At 42.9% G+C, this 25,880-nt stretch overlaps 2 protein-coding genes across 13 annotated transcripts in view; one reads left to right on the forward strand and one right to left on the reverse strand.

Moving 5' to 3' along the window:
• OSBPL1A (oxysterol binding protein like 1A) overlaps positions 1 to 9,814 on the forward strand; it is a 158,326-nt gene extending 148,512 nt beyond the window's left edge. For 8 of the 9 annotated variants that reach the window (XM_053396366.1, XM_053396367.1, XM_053396363.1 and 5 more), the window contains 5 exons: positions 332 to 448; positions 1,680 to 1,803; positions 2,752 to 2,842; positions 6,416 to 6,439; positions 8,615 to 9,814. In XM_053396366.1, the coding sequence (XP_053252341.1) occupies positions 332 to 448; positions 1,680 to 1,803; positions 2,752 to 2,842; positions 6,416 to 6,439; positions 8,615 to 8,717 (459 nt within the window). In that variant the 3' untranslated portion in view covers positions 8,718 to 9,814. The remainder of the gene's footprint in view (positions 1 to 331; positions 449 to 1,679; positions 1,804 to 2,751; positions 2,843 to 6,415; positions 6,440 to 8,614) is intronic. The other variant, XM_053396364.1, reaches the window with a different exon arrangement.
• A 1,029-nt stretch (positions 9,815 to 10,843) lies between these two features.
• On the reverse strand, positions 10,844 to 24,151 carry CABYR (calcium binding tyrosine phosphorylation regulated). 4 transcript variants are annotated; one of them, XM_053396380.1, is made up of 6 exons: positions 24,057 to 24,151; positions 22,471 to 22,653; positions 22,242 to 22,295; positions 18,473 to 19,672; positions 16,297 to 16,437; positions 10,844 to 10,949 (listed from the first exon to the last, which is right to left on the reverse strand). In XM_053396380.1, exons 2-5 carry the CDS (start codon positions 22,616 to 22,618, stop codon positions 16,304 to 16,306), a joined length of 1,536 nt encoding a protein of 511 aa, XP_053252355.1. In that variant the 5' UTR covers positions 22,619 to 22,653; positions 24,057 to 24,151; the 3' UTR covers positions 10,844 to 10,949; positions 16,297 to 16,303. The 4 variants fall into 4 exon arrangements, with proteins under 4 accessions (XP_053252355.1, XP_053252354.1, XP_053252356.1 ...); XM_053396379.1 differs by having other exon boundaries at positions 24,040 to 24,137; XM_053396381.1 differs by lacking the exon at positions 22,471 to 22,653 and having other exon boundaries at positions 24,040 to 24,130.
• Between the last annotated feature and the right edge of the window lie 1,729 nt (positions 24,152 to 25,880).

Raw genomic sequence — 25,880 nt, forward strand, 5'->3', positions numbered from 1 at the left:
CAGTAGTCCGTTCTTAACCTTAAACTGTTCTTAACCTGAAGCACCACTTTAGCTAATGGCACCTCCTGCTGCAGCCACGCTGCTGCTGCCCGATTTCTGTTCTCATCCTGAAGCAAAGCTCTTAACCCGAGGTACTATTTCTGGGTTAGCCAAGTCTGTAACCTGAAGCGTATGTAACCTGAAGCGTATCTAACCCGAGGTACCACTGTATATAGATGATATATATAGATATATGATATATATATTCCATCTGTGCCTAATTCTGCTGCCTCTTTTAACTACTAGAGCTAGTTTGCAGGTTCTTGTTTTTCATTTTACTTTCTTCTTCTAGATGGGCAATTCTGATGAACCAGATGAGATACCCTTGCCAGATTGTGAAAGTGTGTGTGTTATACCTGGAAGTGTGTTGTTATGGAGGATAGCCCCAAGGCCTTCTAATTCAACACAGGTGAGGAACCTTGACCAAGACACTGCATTTTGTCAGTGTGTTGCTTTGTCCCATGCACATGTGCTGCATGAATTTGCATTTCTTTGTATATGTAAGAGTGAGGTCTATCTCATGTCGCCTGGGTTAAAGGGTATGTACGTGAAGAGAGGAGAGAATATGGATAACTTTCCACCAGCTCGTGCCTCCATTTCAGGAAAACAAAATTCAGGTTACAATTAGGTGTCTGGCAGTTAAATTTGATCCTCTCGCTGTACCTTCCTCAACCTCTTAGCACCTCCGTTACTGTGTGTAACATTTGTAAAAGACAGGATTATCCTTATCAGTGTACATTTTTTTTTGATAAAACACTTAAGGTTTAGTTAGCCTTTTCTCTTTCCATAGCAAACATGAGCAAGGCTACCCCCTTCCTACCTAGACACAAGGCAGGATCCAGTGCTTCTGTATCACTAGCACAAGGGATGTGTATTAGTAGAATTATAGTTTTGTTCTTGAAACAAAATTTAGGATTTCTACTGCCAGTGTAATATTTTTTTGAGTATTAGGATCCTCCCTGAGAACTTTTATGACAGAATATAAACTTTAGACTCTTGCTTCCTTGACACATATACCGCAGCGCATGTTAGAATATATATATTGTATACTTGGATTTGTGGCATACTTGTCAAAAAACTTGTCTTCCTCTTTTTTTGCTCTTTAGACCCAATTAGAATTCTATCTATTTAACATGGAGAGTTGGATATCAGTTAGATTCAATTAATCCATACCCCTATTAAATCCTCAGTATTTAATACTAGTAAATGTTTGCAATCACATTGGAGCCTATACACCCCATAATCATCTTGTGGTGATCCGAGTTCTGAAATATTCCCTTGCCTGTTGTTCCAATTGATGAGCAAATAAAACAAACCTGTCCTTCATCATGCAGCTTAACACTTTCTGTTATGTTGACATTGATCCTTTTCCATTGATCCCATTCCAGTTCTTGAAGTCTTCTAGTTCGTCCTGCACAAAATCCCATCTTGGCCACTTAGATAATTTGATGATACCTGTTCATTTCATGAACATACTCCTTTCCCCAAGGTCACTGTAATGAAAACATTGAATAAAAGGCCCCAAGACTGATCCCTTGAGAAACTCAGTTGGATACTTCCTCTGAGAATGTATAAGCCTATTAACAGCTGGTACTTGCTCATATAAAAGAACATTCAAAAAACTCTTTGTTGTTTTTCAGATGTACAACTTCACTACTTTTGCTATGGCTTTGAATGAATTGGATGAAGAAATGGAAAGTGTTATTCCTAAAACGGACTGCAGGCTAAGGCCAGATATAAGAGCTATGGAAAATGGTGACATAGGTAATTTAAAGGGCTAGCTGAATTTTTTTATTTTTTAAAAAATCTATATCCAAATGCTTCATTTTATAGGACATACAATTTTCATGTATAGATTTGTTTTAGCAATCAAATTTTACATAGTCCCTTGCAAAGGAATGCCTGTTAGTGATATAAATAGTAATCGGATGCTAACTTTTTGAGAATATTTACATCTGACATTCCCCTTCTACAGCTAGCAAGGCAGCTCCTCCTTGTGCAATGGTTCTCAGTTTTGTCATTGATTTTATATAAATGAAAATTTATGCCTTATAAATATGAGCTTGTCCTTTCTCACAGTGTCAACTTTTATCAGGAGCTGGTTTCTGATTTTGTAGCAATGCCATCAAAATTACTCAGACTTTCCTTTACACAAATGCAAACTCATATTAACAAATTTCAGTTGATTTCCAATGTAAATTTACAGAAGCAAAGAATATGTGAAAATGCTGCAGTGTCAGGGTTGCATCCAACACTATCACTGCACATAACACTATTGCTTTGCTCCCATGACTTCACCTCCCCTGTGGAAGCCTTTTGTACACCCTCAAAATCTGCTCTGGGGGCTTGGGGGGGGGACACCTTCTGAAGCAGAGTTGGAAGGCATGAGAGGTGCTATAGGTGGGGATAAGAGGAAGGTGAAGTCCTGTTTTCTCATGCCCTTAGTTAATGTACCTTACATGTCTGTTATGTTACATCATTTCTTAGTTAGTCCCATTATTTGGGAGCATGGGAAATATTACAGTGAAGCTGGTGTTTGAATTATCTACCAGTTCACACCACTGCACAAAAATCTCAAGATTCTAGTTGTGCCAACCAAAACGGCATTAAAATGCTACCCCTGTCACTGACATAGCACTATTCCAGCTATTGGGAGTATTCTTCTGTATGTTTCAGTTGGATCCAGCCTTTTCTCTGTCTGTCTCTTGGTAGATGTAGCAAGTGAAGAAAAGAAGAGGCTTGAAGAAAAACAAAGAGCTGCTCGTAAAAACAGGTCAAAGTCAGAGGAAGACTGGAAGACAAGGTCAGTAAACTGGGGGCTAAAGCACTTGATTTAATAGTTTACAAATGTTTTTTCTAACTCTCTTTTCAAATGTCTGCATACTTGGGAGTGCCTGGCAATACGACACATGTCCACTGCTTATGTGCTGCAGTACTTTGCCATTTCAAATTGCTCATAGTCTGAAAACTCACTGCACCATCATTTTCAAAAGAGGTCTTATATTTTACAACAGTGATTTAACTACTTACTTCTGCTAATTTCAGTCATTACTCACTAGATGTTTTGCTCATGTTAAAGCTTTTAAAAGCACTTAGGTTTAGCAGTAGCCCCTTGTATTTCAGAAGTGGAATTAAGACTTATGAGTGAGGTAAACAAATTATTTCCAGTAGAGCCACAATGAAAATCCCTAGCATTTTTAGGCCAGCAGTGGGGACTCAGAAGTAATTTGTAGCTGGTCCCAGGGGAATTTAGAAAGAAGGGTACTTTTGACCTCCTGTGTCTCTCTAGCAGTGTTTGATTGAAAACATTAAGGGTAGGCAGACTTGGAAACTCTCCCGTTGAATACTCTGTTGTATCCCAAGCAAGTTAAATGATTCTGGGACAGGAGTGGGATTACAATTGCGAAGAAGTCTGATGGAATAGAATTTTGGTACAATTCTGTCTTGAAGTTTAAAATTTGGAATTCATATCCAATAAATGCAACGAGTCTGCATTTTGAACTTGTGAAGTAGCTTCAAGCTCAGAGTGGGTTTGTGTTTTTTGTGCAATTCTTAAGTCTCGGCACTAATCGGTGTGCTTTTCCACTTGAGTCTCCAATAGATGCATACCTCTAGCAAACACAGTACACATGTAATACTTCCACCCATATTCCATGAAAACATGAGGTCTGCATTCCTCATTGTAAAAGACATGCATTGCCTATGAACGTACATGCATCTGTGTGAACATACATACATACATGGACAGCCTAGTGTTAAGGTTTTTTTATAATCCTTGCAATTTAAGTTGGTTTTGAAATGTGTCTCAGGGCAAGTTGAATGATAGGGCTGCAAAGCTACCTTGTGAAATGCAGCCTACACTCCCATTCTTAAAAAGGCATTTAAACCACAACTTCTGATTGTAAAAACATATTGAACTTGATTATTGTGCTTGTAAAGTACACACAACATTATAGCAACTTGAAGGAAGCAGACACACACTCTTGTATACACAGTCCAAACAAGGTGATTTTGGTGCCAAATACAGAATGCAGTAATATGTCAAATAGACTGTTTCTTTGCCACATTTAATATTCCATGAGTGTTTCTTTCATAATGGTAGAAAATACTGAGTGTAGAGCACATTAATTCACATACCTTTATTGTGGGCATGTTCACAAATAACAATGGTTGTGAAGCCATTTCAGTCCCCCAAAATAGAACTCTAAAATACCTTTTATTATTATTTGCCAGTAAGCAACACTTTCTAAAACTGGAAAAATGACTCCAAAGAAATTTTTTGAACTGTTGTTCTTTTTATTAGGTTGCATTTAAAATTTTGGCAGCTTATACCTCACATTCTGGTCTTTTTACGCAGATGTTATACTGACAGGATAGATAGTGTCAGTATTTAAAAGTGATTCAATTTTGTGCTTTATAATGGTAGAACACCAAAGTAATCATGTATTAAATATTCAGTTGCTCTAGTGGCTGTATTTTTTTTAAAAAAATAGTTCAGCCAGAAATCTCATAATTGGGAGATTTAAAGACTGCTAAATAGGGATAAAAACAAATCAAAACATTTCAATAGGAGTTCATCTAGGTTTTCCTAAAAGAAGAAAGTACTGTATATATCAGGCAGGCTAAGAGGCTTGATAGCCCAAATTATGTTTCTTCAGTATAATTAAATTCAGCAGGATGTTTCAGTTGCTTTGCAAACAGGTCAATGAACCCAAATAACCCTAGACTATTGTGCAAAGAATGTGATGGGATGAATTGCTTCTGAAACAAAACAGCTGAATTTACGAATGACAAAGGTTTCTGGCTTGTAAAAATAAATTGTGAAATTGCATGTTTAATGCAAGATAAGGGGCAAGGTTTTGCAATACAAGCTGCTTTAAGGCACATCAGTAGTCAGTGTGGGAAACGAGGCCTGCCACATGGTACTAATTTTCTAAATGAGTCAAACTACCTCCCAGACCTTACCTTTCTCACAGAAGGCAACAGCAGGGTCTTCCAGCCTCTGAATAGGACAGTGCATTGAATCATATCAGTTTCAGAAATGCAAACTTTCTACTGCATTGGTCAGTGTGTAGTAAAAATCAGAATTGGGACAAGTAAGTCTTTTTTTAAAAATCAGTGGGTAGCTAGGACAATGATACATTGTTGATTTTAATGGGACATGAATGCTTGACTGTGTTCTGGGCTACTTTTATTATCCCTGGCAAAGAGCCAAGTGCGTTGGTGTGAACAGGGACAGAATGGATTCCCAGTGGAAGTGTTTTTCCCCGTTGCAGGGATTATTCCTTTTCCTTGCCCCACTCTACATTTTTAGCAGGGAGATTGTGAGGTTGTTTTTAAAAAACAAAAACAGTAAATGCCCTTTTAGAATTCCGGTCCTATGTTTTAACTGTGAACAGAGAATGTGAACAGAGTGAATGGTGGACCGTGACTCCTGTATATTATACTATTATCACAGTGAACTCCTTGTAAAGAGACAGATGGATAACATGCTGTATTATTGCTTTACTTTGAATTATGCATTTATTTCTACAGAAGTTGTATTTTTACATGGAATTGCTCAGTGCTCCTAAATGCCTACCATATGTTACAAACATTATGCAGAGAATTGCTAGAAATTGCACCCCGTGTGATAACTTGCCATAATGCTGGGTACCATAGTACTCTGGTGAAAACTGTTGTGTGCCGTGCAGATTCTTCTGGGAGGCATCTTGCTGTGGTTTGACAAATTCCCATCCTGGTTGGGGCTGACTCCACACTGGAGTTGGAGCCCAGTCTATGGAGGGCAGCAGACTGGGAAAGGCTCTGCTGCAACCACAGAAAGTCAGATGCTCTTGGTCCCTCCTGCAAGGTACTTGCAGTACGAGCTTTTCAGGGGGAAGGGGAAGCATACACATTTGCTCATGCTGGTTTTGAGTCCCAGGAACGTAGTTTAAGGAAACAGAATGAGAAACTGACACTTTCCTCCAAGCTCAGCTGCCAGTTTGAATATTCATCATCAGGAACTTTTTCCCAGATACTTTTTGTCCTATTGCTGCCAGACATGGTTTCTATTTAGAAATCAAGTACCTCTATACTGAGAACAAACTAAGCTGTACGTTAGGAATTAAAACTTTAGAAGCTTCTGAAAGTTTCCTCTGGCTCCAGACTTGGGAGTGTCATTGTGTATTCTTCGGTCAGAAGCTACTGAGCAGTCTGTGCAGAATAGCTTTTACACAAACTTCCAAATGTTGCCTTCATAAAAATACTTATGCAAAGTAGGGGACATGAGCTAGCTTCCAACAGGCACTAGACTCTACACTTTCCTTCATGGTTTGCTCATTCAAATGTCTTATTGTTGCTGTAAGTTGCATTATGTTTTGTCTCTTTTTAAAAGTCAGCCAGTGGCCCAGGGACCCAGGTTTGATCTTTTCTGATACTTTTTTTGCTTGCTTTCCTAACATGTTTGGCTTTGCATTTTAAGGCTTAAAATTGTTTCCAGTTCCTATAAATTAGTGATACTCGAAATATGAATTTGGTCCTCTTATTAGAATTCTGTCGGCTTTCCAGCTTGCCCAAATTGACTATTCTGATTTTGGGTTTTTATTTATTGGGGGGGGGGGAGTGTTATTCTTATTTAAATAGACCTTGAATGTTAATGTCCAGGGTTTCTTAATATGTACCTGGGAAGGAAAGGCAGAGGCATATATTCTTTTCCAGTATCATAATTTTTAAGATTGTTTGGTAGTTTAAGGGTGAGTTTATACCATCATGGAAGGAATTTTCATCTCCGTATGATGATTCTCTCCTTACCTGTCAATTCTTTTTAATACATCCAATTTGTCAAATTTTGTGAAGTACAATCAAAACCTAACCTTCAAAACATGGATGTGGGTTTGTATATAAAGTAATTCTTCACCAGAGGAGGGATAATAGTGTTAAACTCACGGCCAACTTTTCTTCCCTGTTAAAATGATCATATAAACTCAGTTTGCACAAGGTGCGGTAGAATAGTAAATGTACCCAACAATTTATATTGGATTATTTGCAGTATGTATGTATGTACTCACTTCTGCCTATTCCTAGCACCCTAATGCTTATTGGACCAGTTTGGACAGTCTTTTCCAGCTTTAAGAAGTGTCCTGCCATGCAACTCCTCTGATGTGCATTGCTTCATTCTTGGCTTGTATTATGCCAGCCTCCCTTGTTTTCCAGCTGCAGAACTGTGCCTTAGTACAAGCCAGGAATAAATGGCAGGGCTAGCACACAAGGAGGTGGGAGGAGCACTTGGTCCTAGCACTTGTTCTTGGCTTCATAAACTGGGGCTTATGTATTGTCTTTCTACGCTAAACTGAGCCATGGATGAAGGACCATTGCAAGATGGCTAGAGTATTGCAGCGACAATGCTACCTACCTCCTGTCACCTTTTCTTTTTCATAATGGACAACAGTGTCTGTTTTTTGTTTGTAAGAAACTGAAGCTCACCTCTCTTTCCAGGGCTGTTTTTGGTGCTTGCTTCAATTAAATTTGCTAGTTGTTAAATTTTGAAAGATGGACTGATATGCATGTAACTAACCTGCAAAAGGAGGACTAGCTTCCAGGATCACATAATTAGCCAGTTGTCATGTGTCCTGACATGACCCTGTTGTCTCCACGCCTCTGAGCAGGTGCATGGGAGTGGAAAGGAAGGAAGGAAAGCTGGCCAGCCCACTATAGTCTTCTGGCTGAGAGCTCTCTCCCCTAAAGGAACGAACAAAATACTGTATTTTTCGCCCTATAGGACGCACCAGCCCATAGGACGCACCTAGTTTTTTGGGGGGGGGGAATCAAGGGGAAAATTTTTATTCCCCCCCCCCAGGTTTGCGCAGCCATCCCCAAGCTAGAAGAGGGAGACGGAGCGCTCCGTCTCCCTCTTCTGCCTTTAGGGACAGCCTGTCTAGCCTCCGTGGGGCAGCGGCTTGCCCCGCTGTCCCCCGAGCTTGTGGGGTTGGTGATGGGGAGAAGCAAGCTTGCTCCCCCCCCCCCGCCAGCCTCCAGACCAGGTCGGGGAATAGCGGGGTGGCGGCGCTGCGCCTCCCCACTGTCCCCCGAGCTTGTGGGCTGCAGGCTGCTGCCCGCAAGCCTTGCGATCCCACGGGACCTCCCACCGGGCTTGCAAGGCTTGCGGATAGCTTCCTGAAGCCTGGAGAGCGAGAGGGGTCGTTGTGCACCGACCCCTCTCGCTCTCCAGGCTTCAGCGAAAGCCTGCATTCGCCCCATAGGACGCACACACATTTCCCCTTCATTTTTGGAGGGGGGAAAGTGCATCCTATAGGGCGAAAAATATGGTACTTGGAGCCATCCCCGAAATGAGGCCACAGAACAGTTGCCTCCTAAATGTGTTTCTCACTCAGTGATAAATTTAATTAATTTTCCTTTTCTCTCGGTTGGATCAAAACGTAGTAAGCAGGGGAAACAGTGGCTCAAGTAGATAGCGAGGAAGATAACTGTATTGAACTTCCATTGTTTCTAGAATATATATGGCAGCTCAAGCATACATTGACTGGAATATAGATACTATGTTCAAAAGCATGTGACCTTTCTCCCTCCTTTTCAGGTGGTTCCATCAAGGGCTGAATCCATACACCAGTGGGCATGACTGGCTTTACTCTGGGAACTACTGGGACAGAAACTATTTCAGCTTGCCTGATATTTATTAAGCTGCATCGGGAAGTCCGAGACTAACACAAACAAGTCTTAATCAGTTTTCAGTGTTTTCCTTTGTTCCTGTACTCTTAGAAAAAAAACCAGCTCTGAATTTTAATTGAATGTACTATATTCAGCAGCTTCTGCAGCAATTATGGTAGCACAAGATTATTGGGAGGAGATTTTGTCCACTCCCCTATATTAAACCATGTATAATATGCATACACCACATCCGTTACAGGGAGAAAGAGCACTAACTATATTTGCTGAAGAAACAGTGCAACTCATGTTCCGTCCCACCCAAGTCAAATAGAAAATAGAAACCCTTTAGGTTTTCTGTCTTTCTCTTTGGTCAGTGATAATCTGCTCACATAATGGAAATTTGAAGCCTCTTATGAAACAAATATCAAAAGCACACTCGGGAAATGCAATACTACCATGGCTTGGAGGCAGAGAAGGGCATGCCACTCTTGAGAAGAATGACTCAACTTTCTGAAAGTGACGTTCCATTACTTCATAAAATACTGGATTATAGACTATTAGCCTCAAAATGTTACTCTCTCTGCACCAGCCTGCCCTTCTTCCCATTCATCTCCAGATACTAAGTAGGATTAACTGGTATAAAATACTCAGAAATGTCTATTCCATGTTTAGTGCAGTGTTTTGAATTTGCTCTTACAACTTTTATTACCATGCTCAAATCTTTATGGAATTAAGAGCCATTTAAATCTTTAAAAGTTTAACTAAAATGAAGTATTTTTTTTAAATCTGCAATGCACTTAAGATGTGCTCAGCACTATCATAGGTGGGAGGAACTGGTCCTAAGCAACAGCATGGATATTTCAAATGTATCTGGGTATTTGCTGTCAGAAGCAAACTCTCAAAGGACGTTGTGCACATTTCAAAGCCAGCAAGGCAGCTCTGAAACTACTGTACACAGCAGATTTACCCCTTTGTTTGGGGTACATTAAACTTTATGGGATTATATATTTGTATAAAACTGAGTACATAAATTCCAGAGGGCTTGCTGCTCTTGTATAATTTAATTGCTGTTTGGAAGTATAGTGTTAACTGAATAATTTAATTGCTATTAATAAAGACTTTAAACTGCCTCATGGCCAGAATTTCTTTATTGCATTCAGGGAGGTGGGGTATCAAACCAGGAAAGGGTGGGTTTTTTAAGGTTTGCAAAATGTTTATTGAATCTGTTCAACCTAAAGCATAGTGGTGGTTGAATAGTTAAGACAGTAAAATGAATGAGATTAGTTATCCTAATTTCAGCAATTTTATGGAAGTCCTATTTATCTTCCCGCCACACTGCTTGGGGTGTGTGTGTGTGTGTGAGAGAGCATGTTAGTCCACATGGGCCTATTTGGAGGGCCAATGGTAACCCACAACTGTCTTACTCCCCCAGGTTGTCTAGCATACAGCAAAGGCTTGCTTCACATATTGTATAATTTTGAGGTGGGAAAGGACACTTTGTGTTGGGGCCCCTAAACTTTCGTAAAGTCTTCTGCCATACCAGGGAACTTGGAGAGAGGGAAATAATTAGCCTCTTTCTTTACTATGGGCTTTAGAACTACAAAGGAGCAGTGAGTACTGCTGCTTCTCTCCACAGCCAAAGTCCAACCTGAAATAAGAGCTTGGCCTGCCTCTCTTTCTCAAGCCCTTGGAATTGCCAGAATGACCACAATTAATGTCCTGCTACCACAGCCACCCAAAAATTGTGGGTGGAGGCTTCCTAGTTCCCACCTTGGGATGGAAAAACCAATGGATGAGACAAAACAGCATTCTTATATGAGAGCCTGTTTTCATTTTGCAGTTGCATGGACTCTCCATGCCCTCATTCTGTATTTCCTGGACATGACATTCTATTTTGTCAATTGCTCGGTCATAAGACTTCTGACTAAGGGCCTTCCAAGTAGCGTAACAACTTACTGGGAAGGGAATATTGTCCTGAACTTTAGGAACTGTGTAACGATAGAAGTTCATTTTGACTTTCTTTCCCTAGCAGTCCATTTTAAACTTCTCAAATAGATCAAAGGCCAAAATGAGGAAAGTGTCCTGATTTTAGTTCACTACTCCTTGAGTACTAGTCTTAAAACTAAATACCAATGCTTTTTAAAAAACAGTCTTTAGATAAGAGCGCTTGCATTGCTTTATTGCGTGTATTAGTTAATCAATTTCTAATTAAAGATGCAGGTTTCCATTCTGGGGTGAAATGTTGAACAGCACCTCTTCTCAATCTGGGAGGGAAAAAGGTTTACTCAGTGAATTTAGCATTTTTTGTTCATGGCAGTAGCAAAACGTTGGCGCATACGCTCTTGCAGAAAGGTATAAGGACTCTTAACTCAGTGCTTTCTAACCTGACAGCAAGTCTCAAACAATCTCAGCCAGAGGTCGTTCCCAGCCCTACAAACCAAGTTCTTTTAACTAGAGAAATCTGTGGTTTGAGCATCCGAACTATAACCAGCAAAGCATGTGCTCTGTGGCCTTCCTTGCAGCAAGAAATTGGAAACTACAGTTTGAAGTAGGTTTCCAATTTCGGCTTTGAGGCCGTGTGCGAACAATGTTTTGCTGATTCAGGTGTAACAGCAAACTGACTGGTGCTGAACAAGAACCTTGAAAGAGCAGCAACATGCAAGAGCAGAGTGAGGGCACCATGACTCTGCAACTCATTTCCGATCCTCTTAAGGGGGTAGCTAACCTGTAGCATCCCCCACCCTCAGCTGTATGTTTGCTTTCATCACATATGCATTAAAAGCAATCTTTCCTGCAATCTACAATCAAACATGGTCATGACAAACATAATGGATCTCAGCTCCACCCCACTACAGAAACAAAACAGCATATTCACTGGGTGATGAAAAAGTGGTAAAACAGAGGACTATCTTATTTCAACAGAAGTTCCACAAATGGGGCACAGTAGCAGAGAATCTTGGATCATCAGAAGCAAGACCTCCTCCTCAGATCTTTAACTCCAAGGGTAGTAGATACAGAGAGATGAATTCTGGGACCAGACTCTATAGACTGCCAGTATGGCAAATACATGTGGGATGAAAAATGAGATTATGGGGGAGCAGAGAAGAGCAAATTCTGGAGGCTTTTGTTGACATGCAAGGGCTGCTTGGAGAGAGGCAGAGTAAATTTAGTAAGCCCTTGCTGATGTTAGTCTCCCCAACTTCAGAATTATTTCCTTTGTGCAAGTGATTCACAAACCTATCTGCCATGACAGACAGCAGGGATTCTATTAACTCTGTTTTTTAAAGTACAATCTGTTGTGCACAAGTGGAAGGGTGCCAGGAGAAAGAATTACAATTACAGTAGTTTGGTGCTCCCTGTTTCCAGCTGAAACATAGCAACCAGTGCCAACCAGAAGGGGCACACAGGTAGGGAGAGAGACCTGATTTCCACAGAAATCTGTGGTCCTACCAAATCATGATCCTACCAAATGGGAACAGGAAGCTAAGGCAGAGCATCTTCCTAACCTCCAACCTCTTCTGAACTATACGTAGCAAATAGGATATTAAGGCTACAGCCATACCTGGGAGTAAGTCCCATTGGATTTAGTAGGACTTACTTCTGAGTAGACACAGAATCAAACTTTTTTATAGCTTTTCAAAATAATTTAAGTTTTTGTGATTCTTACAAATGACTTCTTCACGCAGCTCATCATGCAATGAAGGTGTAGGATTTGAGACTAAAAACCCCTTCCACAATGCCAGCTTACTCAAGAGCTAGCCTGCCTCTAACTGGATGTTCCATACAGCTATCAATTGAGATATCTTTCTTTCTCCAGGTTCAGAGGCAGTCTGTCTCTGAATAGGCTGATGGAGACTAACAGAAAAGCATTATTAGCCTCAAACTCTGCTTGTGGGCTTCATTTTGAACCTGGTTTCCATTGGGGGGAATCCAGGGATGCTGAATTAGATGGGCCTTTGGAATGGGCCTGCTCTTCTATGAAAAGCCTTTTCATATAATCTGATCCCTACCCCATTTTAAAGAAAAGATTGCTCTTTTCTATCTATCTTGAATCAAGTTTTTGCTTTTTTGTTAGCCTGTGAATACAACCCAGTGCTTCAAGAATCTTAACAAATCCCACTGTTCTGACGCATGAAGGTTTTTTATTCTGTAATACTATACAACTGACAGGAAAATGACGCATTTTAGCATCTCTATAGCCTAAAAAAGTTTCTAGAGTTGCTTACAAAGATCAGACAGTCAGGTCTCACTTTGAGGGAGAAATTTAAAATCGTGTAAATACATGTAGTTATTGGGAAGGTGGAAGGGAGAATAAATTTTTTGGTTGGAGGACCTGCTTTCCCACAGTGGGAAAGCAGTGGGGGGAAGGGGGAGTGAGAGATGGAAGGAAGGATGGAAAAAAGAGGTGGAGAACAGAGGAAAAGGCAGGAGGAGGATGCTGTGCTCTGGCAACCCCAGAAATAGTTCCCCTCTAAGCTGGCCTATCATTACTGTAGAGCCTGTGCAATAAACAGAAGTAATGATCATTATCACCATCATTTGTAGAGCCTTAATGAATACAAGTAAAACATTAATGTGTACCACTATCTACTTTTGTGTTGTCCACCCCCACCCCATCCAAGCTTTTAGCCAGGCTATGAGCCTGAAATTTGTCCTTCACCTCCAACTACTACATTAAAGGAAATGGGTGTTTATGTAAAATTTTGGTGCAGCTAAACTGATACTGTCTACACCGAAGGTGGGAATGCATCAAGTCTGTAGGAGCTACATGGTGTTTTAATAGATGCCTTAACCCTGTTCACGTGTTACTTATAGGTGGGATATAATTGTGATGGCTGCAGAACAGAACCATGCTTTTAGACCTGCCTGCACATGACATACATCTGTATGTGAATAACGTGAGAAAATAGGTATTGAATTACGAAATTCCTAGCTCAGGCATGGAATTGCTGCCCTACACAAAAATCCACTCCTAGAGACCCTGTCCCCCTCCTCCCCTCGGCTTTTCCTAATTTCATCAGGGAGATAAATTTTGTTGTTCCCATTGTCAAACAACTGCAGCTCTACCAGTAGAGCCCAACCTACCTTCTCCGCATGCCCCCTGCCAACCTGGTCTGCACTGTCAGGAGCATGCCAGGGTTTCTTAGACAACCCAAGCTGGAGATGTCAGGGAATGAACTGAGGACATTCTGCCTGCAAGTCATGTGGTCTAGCCTCACCCTTCCAAATGTAAAATTCTCCTTAGCAGAAAGCTGCCACCACTGCACACTTTTACAAATATTTTACCTGCTATATTTTTAAATCTGACCTGCCTTTCTGCCTTGTACTGATGCAACTGTCAGCTCTCATCACATCCACACTATATATGGAAAGTACATGTAAGGCAGATTTAAACCACATGGCTTCCCCAAGAGAACTTTGGGAACTGTAGTTTGTTAAGGGTGTTGGGAATTGTAAGTCTACATTTCTCCAGATTCTTTGGGGGAGATCATGTGCTTTAAATGTCTAGTGTGTTTGTGACCTATGTTATTGGAAACTACTCCAAAAAGTATGTTTATGCCCATCTTTGCAGGTCACATCTATTCATGGTTTAATTTCTCGATAGGACTGAATTACACCCACCCACCCTTTGCAGGCTATGCTATCTTTAACTACTTTGTCAGCTCATGAAGATGAGAACTGTATTGCAGAACTGTTTTAAGTACAACAAGGCATCTGCATTATGAGGCTCACCAGGCTAGAATGACACCACCAAGCCAGCAGTAGCTCTTGAGCTCCTTGTGGCTTAAGCTGGCTTCATCTGCTGCCAACAAAGTTGCATTTGACCCATTTACACCATGTTTGTAGGAACTGATCTACTGTTTCCTAATCACTGCAATTTTACAACACCAGCACTTTGACATACCCCAGATCATCCCCGAATTTATTTAAGTCTACTATCTCCCCCTCCCTGTTTGGCTATTCTCATACACCCTGATACACTGAGTAATTGGCTCTCAACACTATGACATGCGTCCTTTTAAACAATACACTAGACAACATCCAACGTCATGTGAGGAGTAGGGGTGGGAGTGGATGGGTAAGGCCTGTGTCAGAACTGGACATCTGTTCCACAAGCAGGCTGACACTGTTGGTTGTCACCCTTAATACAGAGCAGCAGTTCTAAAGCATCAAAGCAAAGGCAAACCGGGTAAGATTTTCAGAAGTAACAAAGACAGAATTTCATGGATTGTTAAAAAGAACGGAACTGATCTGCATGTCTCAGCAAATCTCTAGAAAACCAGCAACCTATTCCATACTTTCAAGTTCAACAACAAAAACCAGGACAAAACTACTTTTATCTTTCACATGCAATAGCAGCTGGAAAATAACTCTGAGTGGCGTTCAACTAAGTTTTACTCAGACTTATTCAAATGAATGGGCCCAATTTAGTGATGTTCATTAATTTCAAAGGATCTGCTCTCAGTAAAACTTAGTTGAATGCCACCCTCTATTTTAAAGATAACTCTTCATTAATTCTGCAATGTAGAAAACTTGCAGCAAGTATTCTGTGGACCTTCATCAAATTTCTAACCCAAATTTAGTCTCCAATAATGAACAATGCACATGAAGGAAAAAGAAAGCAAATGACAACAGATTGAGCAAGGGGGCTCACAAGCTTCAAACCCATTTCTCAGAAACTGGCCAAATGCACATTCCAAAGGAAATCAGCAATATCCATTCAGTCATTTGTTGAGTATTTTTTAAACGTTCTTTGAACAACACTTGATTTGCCACTGCATCTCTGAAAAAGGGACACACTCACCAAACTAATTAAGATGTGAATGGCATCAGCACCCTCATACAGCTCAGACCACTATGTCCTTGGAAACAGGGTCCCATGCACATAACTGGGCAGGGAACAGATGTGCACAACACAGTGCTCCATGTGCCATTACCCTCTCTACGCACTAAGCCACTCTCTCCATGCACTACAAGTCCCATCGTCCCTGGCCATGCTTGCTGAGGCTGGTGGGAGTTGTAGTTCAGCAACATCTGGAGGACCAAAGGTTTCTTTACACCTGCATCAAGTCCTTTTCTGAATACAAAAGTCCTACCAATGAACTGTGGGGCAAGGTGGAGGGTATTCAATTTCCAAACTTTTCTGCCAAACAGTCAAAGAACAGAATTTAAGTTTCATAAAAAACAGAAGCTAAGCACAAACTTTTGCATCAGAGCCATCACCTGGGAATACATTCCTTTGAAATCAGTAGGATTTGAGTTCCAAGTTGAAAGCTTATGGTCATTGCCAATTGAGGTGTGTGCAGAGAATTCCAACATTATTTTAGTGTCCCATTTTCAGCAGCTCACAACACTTAAAAAATAAACTACTTGTCTACTATTTATTTTTCACTGTTCCCAATATGAAAATGGTACAGCTTCTTCTCTAGAGGGAAATGCATAAAAGGAATGTGGAGTTAGGGACCCCCCCCCCGGAAGTTTGCAACCTTGGAAGAAAACTTTCTGATCCCAGAATGGCTGCAGCATATTAGAAATGTAGCCCACTACAGAATACATCTCTACAATCAACCAACCATTAAAAAAATAAACGAAGTGAACTGATCTACTTACCCTTTTGCTATTCTGTCCTGCGCACAGAGGCAGTAGTAAATGTGATCTCTCCTGCTATACCATAGCTGCCTGCAAAGGGTGCTTTATCCCCAGCTCCTGAGCCCTTCTTCCCATTCATCACATCTTCCAGTGGTATGGCAACTGAAAGAAAAACTGGAGTTGGAGGCCTGCCGCTATCCTGTGCGGAGTTAAAATTGGGATTGGCCATTTTCGGATCTGCTGCCCTGGCAACTGGTACGGGTATCGTAGCGAACCTCCTCACAGTCCCGCCAGTATCCTGCTGTGCAAGGACAGCATGGCCAGGGATGGGTTTCCAGTCCTGTTTATTCTGAACAGAAGAGCCCACTAAAATGAAAGGTGGTGCATTTCCCTTCTTCCCTTCTTCCATCATCACATAAGTTGGAGAGGACACTTGTGGTGGTTGGCCTTGTTGTAGCATCTGCGGCTGTAGATACTGCGGCTGGTCCTTACCACTAGATATGAATAGGGTTGCCTGGGGAACAGGAGCACCAGTTCCAACAGGTGGAAGGGGTGGTGGAGGTGGTGGTGACTTGCGACCTTGTTGATGCATATCAGTTAGACAATAGAGAGTCCACACATTAGAATATGGTGGTGGTTGTCCTGGTTCGCTTGTTGCCATGGCTATAAAATAAAAATTTAAAGAAAATTTGCTGGCATGAAAGACCATCTAGTAGGATGTACGAACTGCAGTCACATTGCATAGCCTTACCCACAACTTTATGCCACAATGAAAGGATGTTACAGAGAGGAGAGAATCCCTGAAGGCAAAAGGGAGGACCTTGGCATGGCTGAAATGGAGAACAGCAGAAGAACCGGTTCTCATAATTTTCGAAATAAATCCAAAGTATCAGATTCACAACTTGGGGGAAAATTTTGTCATTAGGTACTTCTGTTGGTTGTAAGGATACTGTTTTCGTATGGGTGACCCAAAGATGATGGGTTGAAAGTGTCTCCTCGACCACAAGTCCTGTCCAGCCATGCCAACCCTTTGTGTTCCTCTAACCCCTGTCCCCTTCGGCATTCTCTCTTCTGTAAGATGCTTCCAGACCTTACCTACCTATACCTCTCTAATGGGAAGTGACTCTAGGGAATAGTGCGCCATCGCAGGGCACACCAAGGCTATGGGAAAGGTGCTAAGAGAGCTTCTCCAGCTCGAGAACAGGAGTGGGCTACACACTTCTCATGGAGGGAGAGCAGAGAATGAGAGGAAACACTGTCGCCATGGGAAGCCAATCCTCCAGCTGCAGCAAGTTCTGCAGTTCTCAGCAAGAAGCGATTAGTCCCCTCTCTGTTAACAATCTGGAGAAGACCAGACCTAAAGGGACAGCCCAGGCAACCACCACCATTTCTTTTAAATGCAAAAACCTAAGCAGTGCCATGGCTGAGCATCTGAATACTAGTTCGTTTTTTAAAAAACACAACCTGAAGCCACGGTCACCCACATCACTTTCTGTTAACCACTGTGAGCATGTGTGTAATTTTGATTCAAGATGCATAGTCTATTGTGAGAGGGGCTAATCATGGTTTAAAGAAGGGCCAAAAGGCATTGGCCTAACTCCCCGCTGAATGTCATCCTGCTCCTGCCCAGTCCGCTTGCAAGAAATGATACAAGACTTGAGCAGAAAAATGGGGCAGCTGGCACTCATGCAAGGTACGTTTTGGGGCCTACTCACAATCAACCATGCACCTGGAAGAAAACAGAGGCAAAAATTCCAGACATGCACACTCCAGTTAGGTGCTGTGGGCTCTGTAACTCCCTAAAAGCAAAAGTGACCAATCACTTATCTCATCAAGGCACTGCCATAGATACTTGCATTTAAATAATTAAAGCTCCAGTCCCCAAGGCACTGTACCAGCACAAGGCCTTTGGGCTCACAACCACACCATTCATTTAAAGCACATGGTGTCCCCGACAAAGTCCTGGGAATTGTAGTTTAAGGGTGCTGGGGGCTCTGTGAGAGGTAAACTGCAGTTCCCAGTATGCTTTGTCAGGGGAGCCATGTGCTTTTAATGTACAGTGTGGGTGTGACCTCAGTCTCAGCTGAGCTATGGGCACAAGTGCATTTGAGGAGATGGAGCCATCTGTTGATTATGGAGCAATAATATCACTACAACATGGAATAGGCAGCTTTCAGAAATATCTTTACTTTCTTACCTGACATAATAAAACCTGGATCAGCTGAACTCAGTTCCTCTGCAGTATCCATCCTGTCAGGGTCACATTCTGCATCATCTGCAGATGGATCTAGAATACTAGCAAACTGACCTGCATTCTGCGAAGCCATCAGCGGATTAAAGAGACATGCTACAGTGTCTACGAAAGGAATTACTATCTGCTGCGGAAACTGCTCTACATACGGTGGTGGTTGGGGCTCTCCACCAGCATTGGGATCATCATCACACATGGGGGTGAGCTGTATGTCTGATGTGAGCTCAATTTCACTTGAACAAGATTCAGCCCGCAATGGGTCTTTATCAGGAGGAGGTGGTGGTGGTGGTGGCGGGGGCGGCTGTTCTTCCAGCAAGGGGTCTGAGGAATCTGGATCTGCTACGTCAGCAGGTGGCTGCTCAGCCTGACTGCCTGAGGTAACTACCTCCCCAGGAGCAGAGGTGTGACTTTGAGTGGCGGACCCAGGCCTGAGAGAGTGTACAGAAGCTGCAGGGGTGGCAGGCTCTGCTTCTGCTTCTGCAGGGGCAGCAGGCTCTGCTTCTGCTTCTGCAGGCGCAGCAGGCTCTGCTTCCTCGGGGGCAGGCTCTGGTTCTGCGGGGGCAGGTTCCGGTTCCGCAGGGGCGGGTTCCGGTTCCGCGGGGGCAGGTTCCGGTTCTGCGGGGGCAGGTTCTGGTTCTGCAGGGGCAGGCGGTTCCTCTTCTGCAGGGGCAGGCGCTACTTCCGATGGGGCAGGGGCAGGTTCCGGTGCAGGTGAGGGTGGCGGGGCCTCTGTGACTGAAGCAGCAAGATTCTCTACACTTTGGGATGAGGTAGGGAGCGTCTGCACTGAGACCGCCACATCCTTCAGTTCAGCTTCGGAAGAAACAGGTTCAACTTTACCTAGCATCTGGGATGCCAGCTGGGCTGGATCGGCCGGGACGTAGGCGAGCCCAGCTCCCTTTTCGTCCCCAGCCCTGTCTACAAACTCGTCCACGGTCGATGGGTACTGGGTTGTCTTGGTGCACTGTTCACGGCGTGGTTCTTCACTTATCTGGTCCTCTTCTGTGTCAGTCGATTTCTCCTTCCGTTTCGGTTCGTCACTCATCGGAGCCGTCGTGTCCACCTCTGGCCTATATGCATCTCCCACATCAGCCCTTTTGCGGGGCACCTGTGCCGCTCCTGCTGTCCCTTCTGCCCATCCTTCCACTGCAGGGTGAACAGGAAACAAGGTTAAACAGCTTTCTTCTCAAAGCGCTTTCTCTCTCTCTTTCTCTCTAAGCCACCAACTTGCAGTTGCTTAAAACCACCAACTTCCAAGTCCAGTTTGAAAAGCTTAACACTTATTTATTAATTGCTGGGAGACTCAATGAACGGCTAACATGGAGCTTGTGAAACGTTGAGGTTGTTCCATACATTCAACTGTCAGATAGTGTCCACTTGTCATTTCAAGGCTGCACAATAGGAGCCGGTTTTCTGCAATTCCCCAAAGACTGGCTTTTTAAAATACTTTCGCTTTATACTATAAATGCTGAACAGGAAATGTCATAATGACCTAGACAACATTAATCCCTTTCCATAAAACCACTTATTTCCTTTGGAGAGGGGTTATAGCTCAGTGACAGAGAAAGCATTTTTTAAAACCTCTTCCTGTAATAGTTAGCTCATGATCTGTGATTTTTATATTTTTAATGTGGTTTCAATTGTACAGATGTAACTGTTGCAAACCACTTTGCTATTTTTTATTTAATTTTCATATGCAAGTGGTTTTTTTTAATGAACAAATACATATACAAGGTCCGCTGTTTGCCCCCCACTGCTGCCAGGCAGGACTGGGAAAGACCTCTATTCAAAACCCTGGGAAGTTGCTACTAGTCAAGTATCAACAATACTGAGGTAGATACTGGCCTGATTCAGTATTAGGCAGCTGTGTTCTTTATGGAAGGTGTCTGCTGAGCACCACTTTCTATAAACCCCAGGTTCCTACAAATCGTAAGTGGATCCTTTCTATTTAAAACAATTCATCTGCTTCTGGACTATTACCAAATAGTGGTCATGGGCCTGATGGACCTGACCTGATCTCAAGGCCGAATACCCCTAAATAGCCACTATGATGAGGCTGCCCCCCTGTGGCCACATGTCCATTTGACAAGTTGCATGTGCACTATTCACTCCTTGTTTTCCTCTCGCATCCACTCAGCAGCCTAATTTAGAAAGCAGGGGAGACCTTTTCGTTGTTGCTATTGTTAAACAACTGGGCATCAGAATCCTCATGGATCTGCTGTGAATCACTCAAGAGATCTACCTTCCGGCCACCTCTGCCTTACAACATAGATCAGGGACATATTTGGGGACAGGGTATTTTGTGACTGCATGAATAAACTTCCCCAACCTGCAGCATATTTTCCACAAAAATACAAGTCAACTTTCTACCAGGGATGAGGAAGCTGTGGGGCCTTCCAATGTTGCTGGGCTAGAACTCCCACCATCCTTGACTGTTGGCCATGCTGTCTGAGGCTGGTGGGGGTTGTATCAAAACAACCTCTGGAAGGCCACAAGTTCCACCGTCCCTGACTGCTGACTCAAACAGTGTCTCTTCAAATTGCCATTTAACAGGGGATCTCTCCAAATCCAATTTAGCTGCCTCAGTTATAATCCCTTTTTGAGGGAGACAGAATAACACATTGCAGTAGTTCTGTGATCCTGTTTACAGGGGCGAAACTAGGCTTTATTTCACCCAGGTCAAAGACCCAGTTTGGCACATACACACACTCGACCATGTGCATTTGTGTACACACAGAGGGGCTGGAAGCATCAATGGCGCCCCTCTGAAGGCTTCACCCGGGGCTAGGTCTCCTCCACCCCCATAGCAACGGCTCTGCTGTGTAGCATATTTTAAAAGGCATGAGATTCCAGGACTCAGGCTATAAGTGGAAGACTGATGTGGCAGAAAAGGGGTTTCTATTGCTACAATTGATAACAACTGTTACTACTACTACTACTACTACTAACGATACGGTTCAATATTCTCTAAACAGAGATATCAAGTCTTTTTAACCCAAAATGATGATTCCAATACAAAAACTGCAGGCTATCATTTAGAAAGAAATACAGTTTGCATAGTGCGTCAATATATTCTATATACCGTCTAAAGTTTATTCATACATACAATTCCTAGTGATTTAAAAACACATGTGCTAAAACACAAGATTGCTGATTTCCCCCCAATACAAGGAAGGACAATCTTTACTGCAATTAAAAGGTTAACAATCAATGTTTTGCTTGATTTGGCACTTTTCGCATTTAATTCAGTAACACTTAAGAAAGGAGGGTTTCTTATTTAATTTTCCTGGTGATATTTGATTTTCCAGGGTGAAAAGCACCGTTCCCAAGCTGCATTTTCTTGTATGGGGCGAGTTTCTGTTGGAAAATGGGATGAGGAGAGCCCCTTTCCCCCATGCCAAGTTTCCACTTCAAATAGCACCCTCAGTGGCTGCACTGTATTTCTTTTAAAAAGAGGGAGGGAAGGCAGGAATGATCCACACCATAAAGTGCATTCAATGCACACTTAAAGCAGACTGCTTTCCCCAAAGAATTTCAGGAACTGTAGTCCCCCCACCTACAATTCCCAGGACCCTTAACAAACTACCACTCCCAGGATGCTTTGGGGGAAGTCATGTCCTTTAACTGTGTGTTGGCTGTGCTTTAAATGTATGGCATGCATCTGCCTGTGCTAGTTATTGCCCCAAGAACTATCGCTTTGCTGCTAATGTCTTACCTCTAGTCATATGAAACTCTCTCACCAGGTCTTTAATGTCTAAATTAGGGTGGTCTGGGGGAAAAAGGCGGGAAAAGCCAGTTAATTTTAATTCAGGATATCAGATTTTACAAAGGCTTAAGGCGGTGGTTTGCTGACAATTTACAGTACTGCGGCAGTACTGTTAGTCCATAATGTCACTGAATTGCTCTATAAACTAGTATTTAACTTAAAAAGAAGAAAAGCAAACCTTCTCGGAAAAGTATCAGTTCCCTGAAATACACAGCAGCAAATTCAGTAATGTTAGAGGGACTGGCTTTCAGAACTGCTCTGCTCACTCCCTCAAGTAGAGTCTTGAGGCCATAAGGAACCACCATCCTGGGCTTTGTGGTATGCATTGTTGCCACTTGAAGACAATACTGCAATTTCACAACTGTAAGGAAAGGAAACTGGATGAAAAAAACTGGTGTTTTCTACAATCTACACAACTACTTACTTACTTTTTTTAAAAGATATTTATTAAAAATTTTCCATTATAATACATTAAAAAATCAAAAAAGACGATACAAAAAAGTTTAAAAACACATAGAATTTAAAATCCTTATTTTCAATAACATATTTCCCTGACTTCCCCACACCTCCCCCTCTTGTATTCCAATTCAAATTGTTGGTTCAACAAGTTCTTGTCCCCACAACTACTTTCTACCCATAAACCACATGGAAGGTATCACTCACAGTGATTTTTCAGGGCCTCTAGTGGACATGTGTAGACCTCTTATGGGAATTTTTGGAGGGGAGGCCATGTTAGGCTGCAATCTGCACCTCCCTCTTTGCCCAGTTCACACTGCTAACTACTTGCACCCCCAAGGGTAGCTGTAGAATGATGTCATTTCGTGCATTTATATTCTGCCTATTAGGGTAAAGCCTCCCAAGGCAGCTAACAAAAATCAATACAAGATAGCATTTCAAGAGGTGTTAGACTTCTGCAGCAAAAACAACAGAAGTTGCTTCCAAACCCATTTACTAAGCATTCCTATTGATTTGTTTGCACGTTTGTGCAAAGGGTTACACGCCTCACTTTCCAAGGTATTTCCCCATCACTCTCCGAATCACAAAAAGCACCACCTGAATTTGCAGGTATGCACTTGAATCACACCTGTAAATAGCAACAGGTGGAAGATGTCCAGAGACTCTTATAATGCCTTACAGATTAACAAATTTAATATGGAATCAGCTTCTATCATGTGCATGGAGTGTTATACTGAGTTACAGAATACATATGGGAATTTTCGGGGGGGTGGGGGTGTAAAAAGTGAGGTCAGCAAGGGAAATAAAATGCAGAAAGTATTAATTATGCACATTCACAAAACAGTTAAGTACATCCTTATCACCACACCTGCATTGTATTTCCAGCTATATTTCTACTCAGACCTAAATATGTGTGTGTGTGTGTGTGTATCTACACAAACACACACACACATATATGAATCTGATGAAGTGGACAAAGTGGTCCACGAAGTTTATGCCATAATAAGACACAAATAGCAGAGAAATGTGCTGGGAGTCTTCCCTGTGGGGAGGGTAACCACAACTGAAATAAAGCATCCAGCCGTAGTAGGGCGCCGCTCCCGAGACCTCGGGCCCGGGCTCCGACGCCCTTCCCTGCACGCCCCTCGCCCAGCTTCGCGGCCTTGCACGCAGGAAGCCGCCCCTCGCTCGACTCCTTGTTTGCTCCCCATCCAACCCGCTCGTTCTCCTCATCAGCCACAAGGTGGCTCCCTCGCTCGCCAAACCGCCGCTGGCTCGAAAGCCGCCCGACCTTTCTTTAAAAAATACTTCGCTAGTCGGCTGCGCCAAAGCTCCCGCCTCGCCCCTTGCCGGAGCCTCCTCTGGAGCGGCGAAGAAGACCGGCGGACCTTTTATATCGAGATGCTCCTGGTGGGCGGGGCTAGAGCGCACGCATTTGTGAGGTCACAAAGGCCGAGTTAGACCAGCGCTAAGGAAAGGGCGGGGAGGCCGGCCCTGACGTTCGCCAGGCCTACTCTAGATATACGCGCGAAGCCCCTCAGCGCAGCCAGCTCGAGATGAGCGCGCGCCTCACTGAAACAGGCGCGAAGCGGGTCAGGGCGTTGGGGGTCCAGCTGCAGTTATTACACGGCCGTTACATAAACGCGTCATTATTACAATAAAAAACCCGCCAGTGGCTTTACACGTGACGAGTTATCTAGTACAGAGAATTAATATGTCCCTCACTATTTGCATTCCCAGGTGAAACTGACTTGGCTACGCTCGTTTACCTGAGGGAAGCGAGTGGGGGAAGCTCTTATTAAGCCTGTGGTGTTCAAAAAGAGGCCGACCCCGTGCTGGCAAAAGGCAATTCCCCACATTTAAATTCAAGTTATATTGGCAATTAGAGACGGTGTGGCATAGTGCCTAGGGTTCAAATCCCCACTCAGGCATGAACTTCACTAGCGGACCTTAGGGCAAAGCACTGCATCTTAGCCTCACCCAGCTTACAGGGTTCCTCTGGCGATAAAATAGCGAGCAGAAGGCAAGGTGGTTATAAATGTTTTTAAAAAATTGTTTTGTCTGAAAAGATTGTTTACAATCTGTAACACATGCTTCTCCCACTCCTATAAAATGTATCTTCATACTGCTGTCAAAGGTTAGATTGCACACTCATGAAGACACATACCTCTCTCCTTCCAGTATTTTGGAGGTGCTTTATAAATAAGCAGCAACAAAATGGATGCCTGCATGCATACAAATTGACAACATACAGGAGGCATGTGAATATGAGTACAAAAGACATGTTTCTTAAATGTTTGACTTTTCAAATCCACTTGCAATGTGTCAAGAAATGCTATATAAACGTGAAAAGCTCAGGTATTCAGCATTAAGTTCTCCCCTAGCTCCATTAAATCCGTATAATTTCACTGCTTGAGCGCCTTCCAAGGGCCATAGGTAAAGGTAAAGGGACCCCTGACCATTAGGTCCAGTCGTGGCCAACTCTGGGGTTGCGGCGCTCATCCCGCTTTATTGGCTGAGGGAGCCGGCGTACAGCTTCCGGGTCATGTGGCCAGCATGACTAAACCGCTTCTGGTGAACCAGAGCAGCGCACGGAAACACCGTTTACCTTCCCGCTGGAGCGGTACCTATTTATCTACTTGCACTTTGACGTGCTTTCAAACTGCTAGGTTGGCAGGAGAAGGGACCGAGCAACAGGAGCTCACCCCGTCGCGGGGATTCAAACCGCCGACCTTCTGATCTGCAAGCCCTAGGCTCTGTGGTAACAAATTAACAAGTTGCATGCAAGTCAACAGGGGACTGTTGGCATCCGCTTCTGTTAGTATAGCTATATGATGCATGTGCTTTCCGAACATTTATTTGCTACATTGACTTCTGTGTGCACCTGAAAATAAAGTATGTGAAGGGATCCTGAAACACAGCAGGCACAGATCTCCACTGGGGAGTTCATGTAAGCTTTTGAGGCTTCACAGTATTCTGGTTTTTGTTGTCATGTATTTTCTGATTTTGAACGTTGTGGACCAATTCTCTGTAACTCAGGACTTTAGGAGAATGTAAAAGACAAGTGTGGGAGTGAATGCAAGTGGACTCTTGGCAAAGCTAGTAGTCAAGTGAGTAAGCAATTGAGTATAG

The sequence above is a fragment of the Podarcis raffonei genome, chromosome 7 (genome assembly GCF_027172205.1).
Source record: "Podarcis raffonei isolate rPodRaf1 chromosome 7, rPodRaf1.pri, whole genome shotgun sequence".
Classification (NCBI taxonomy): Eukaryota; Metazoa; Chordata; class Lepidosauria; order Squamata; family Lacertidae; genus Podarcis; species Podarcis raffonei.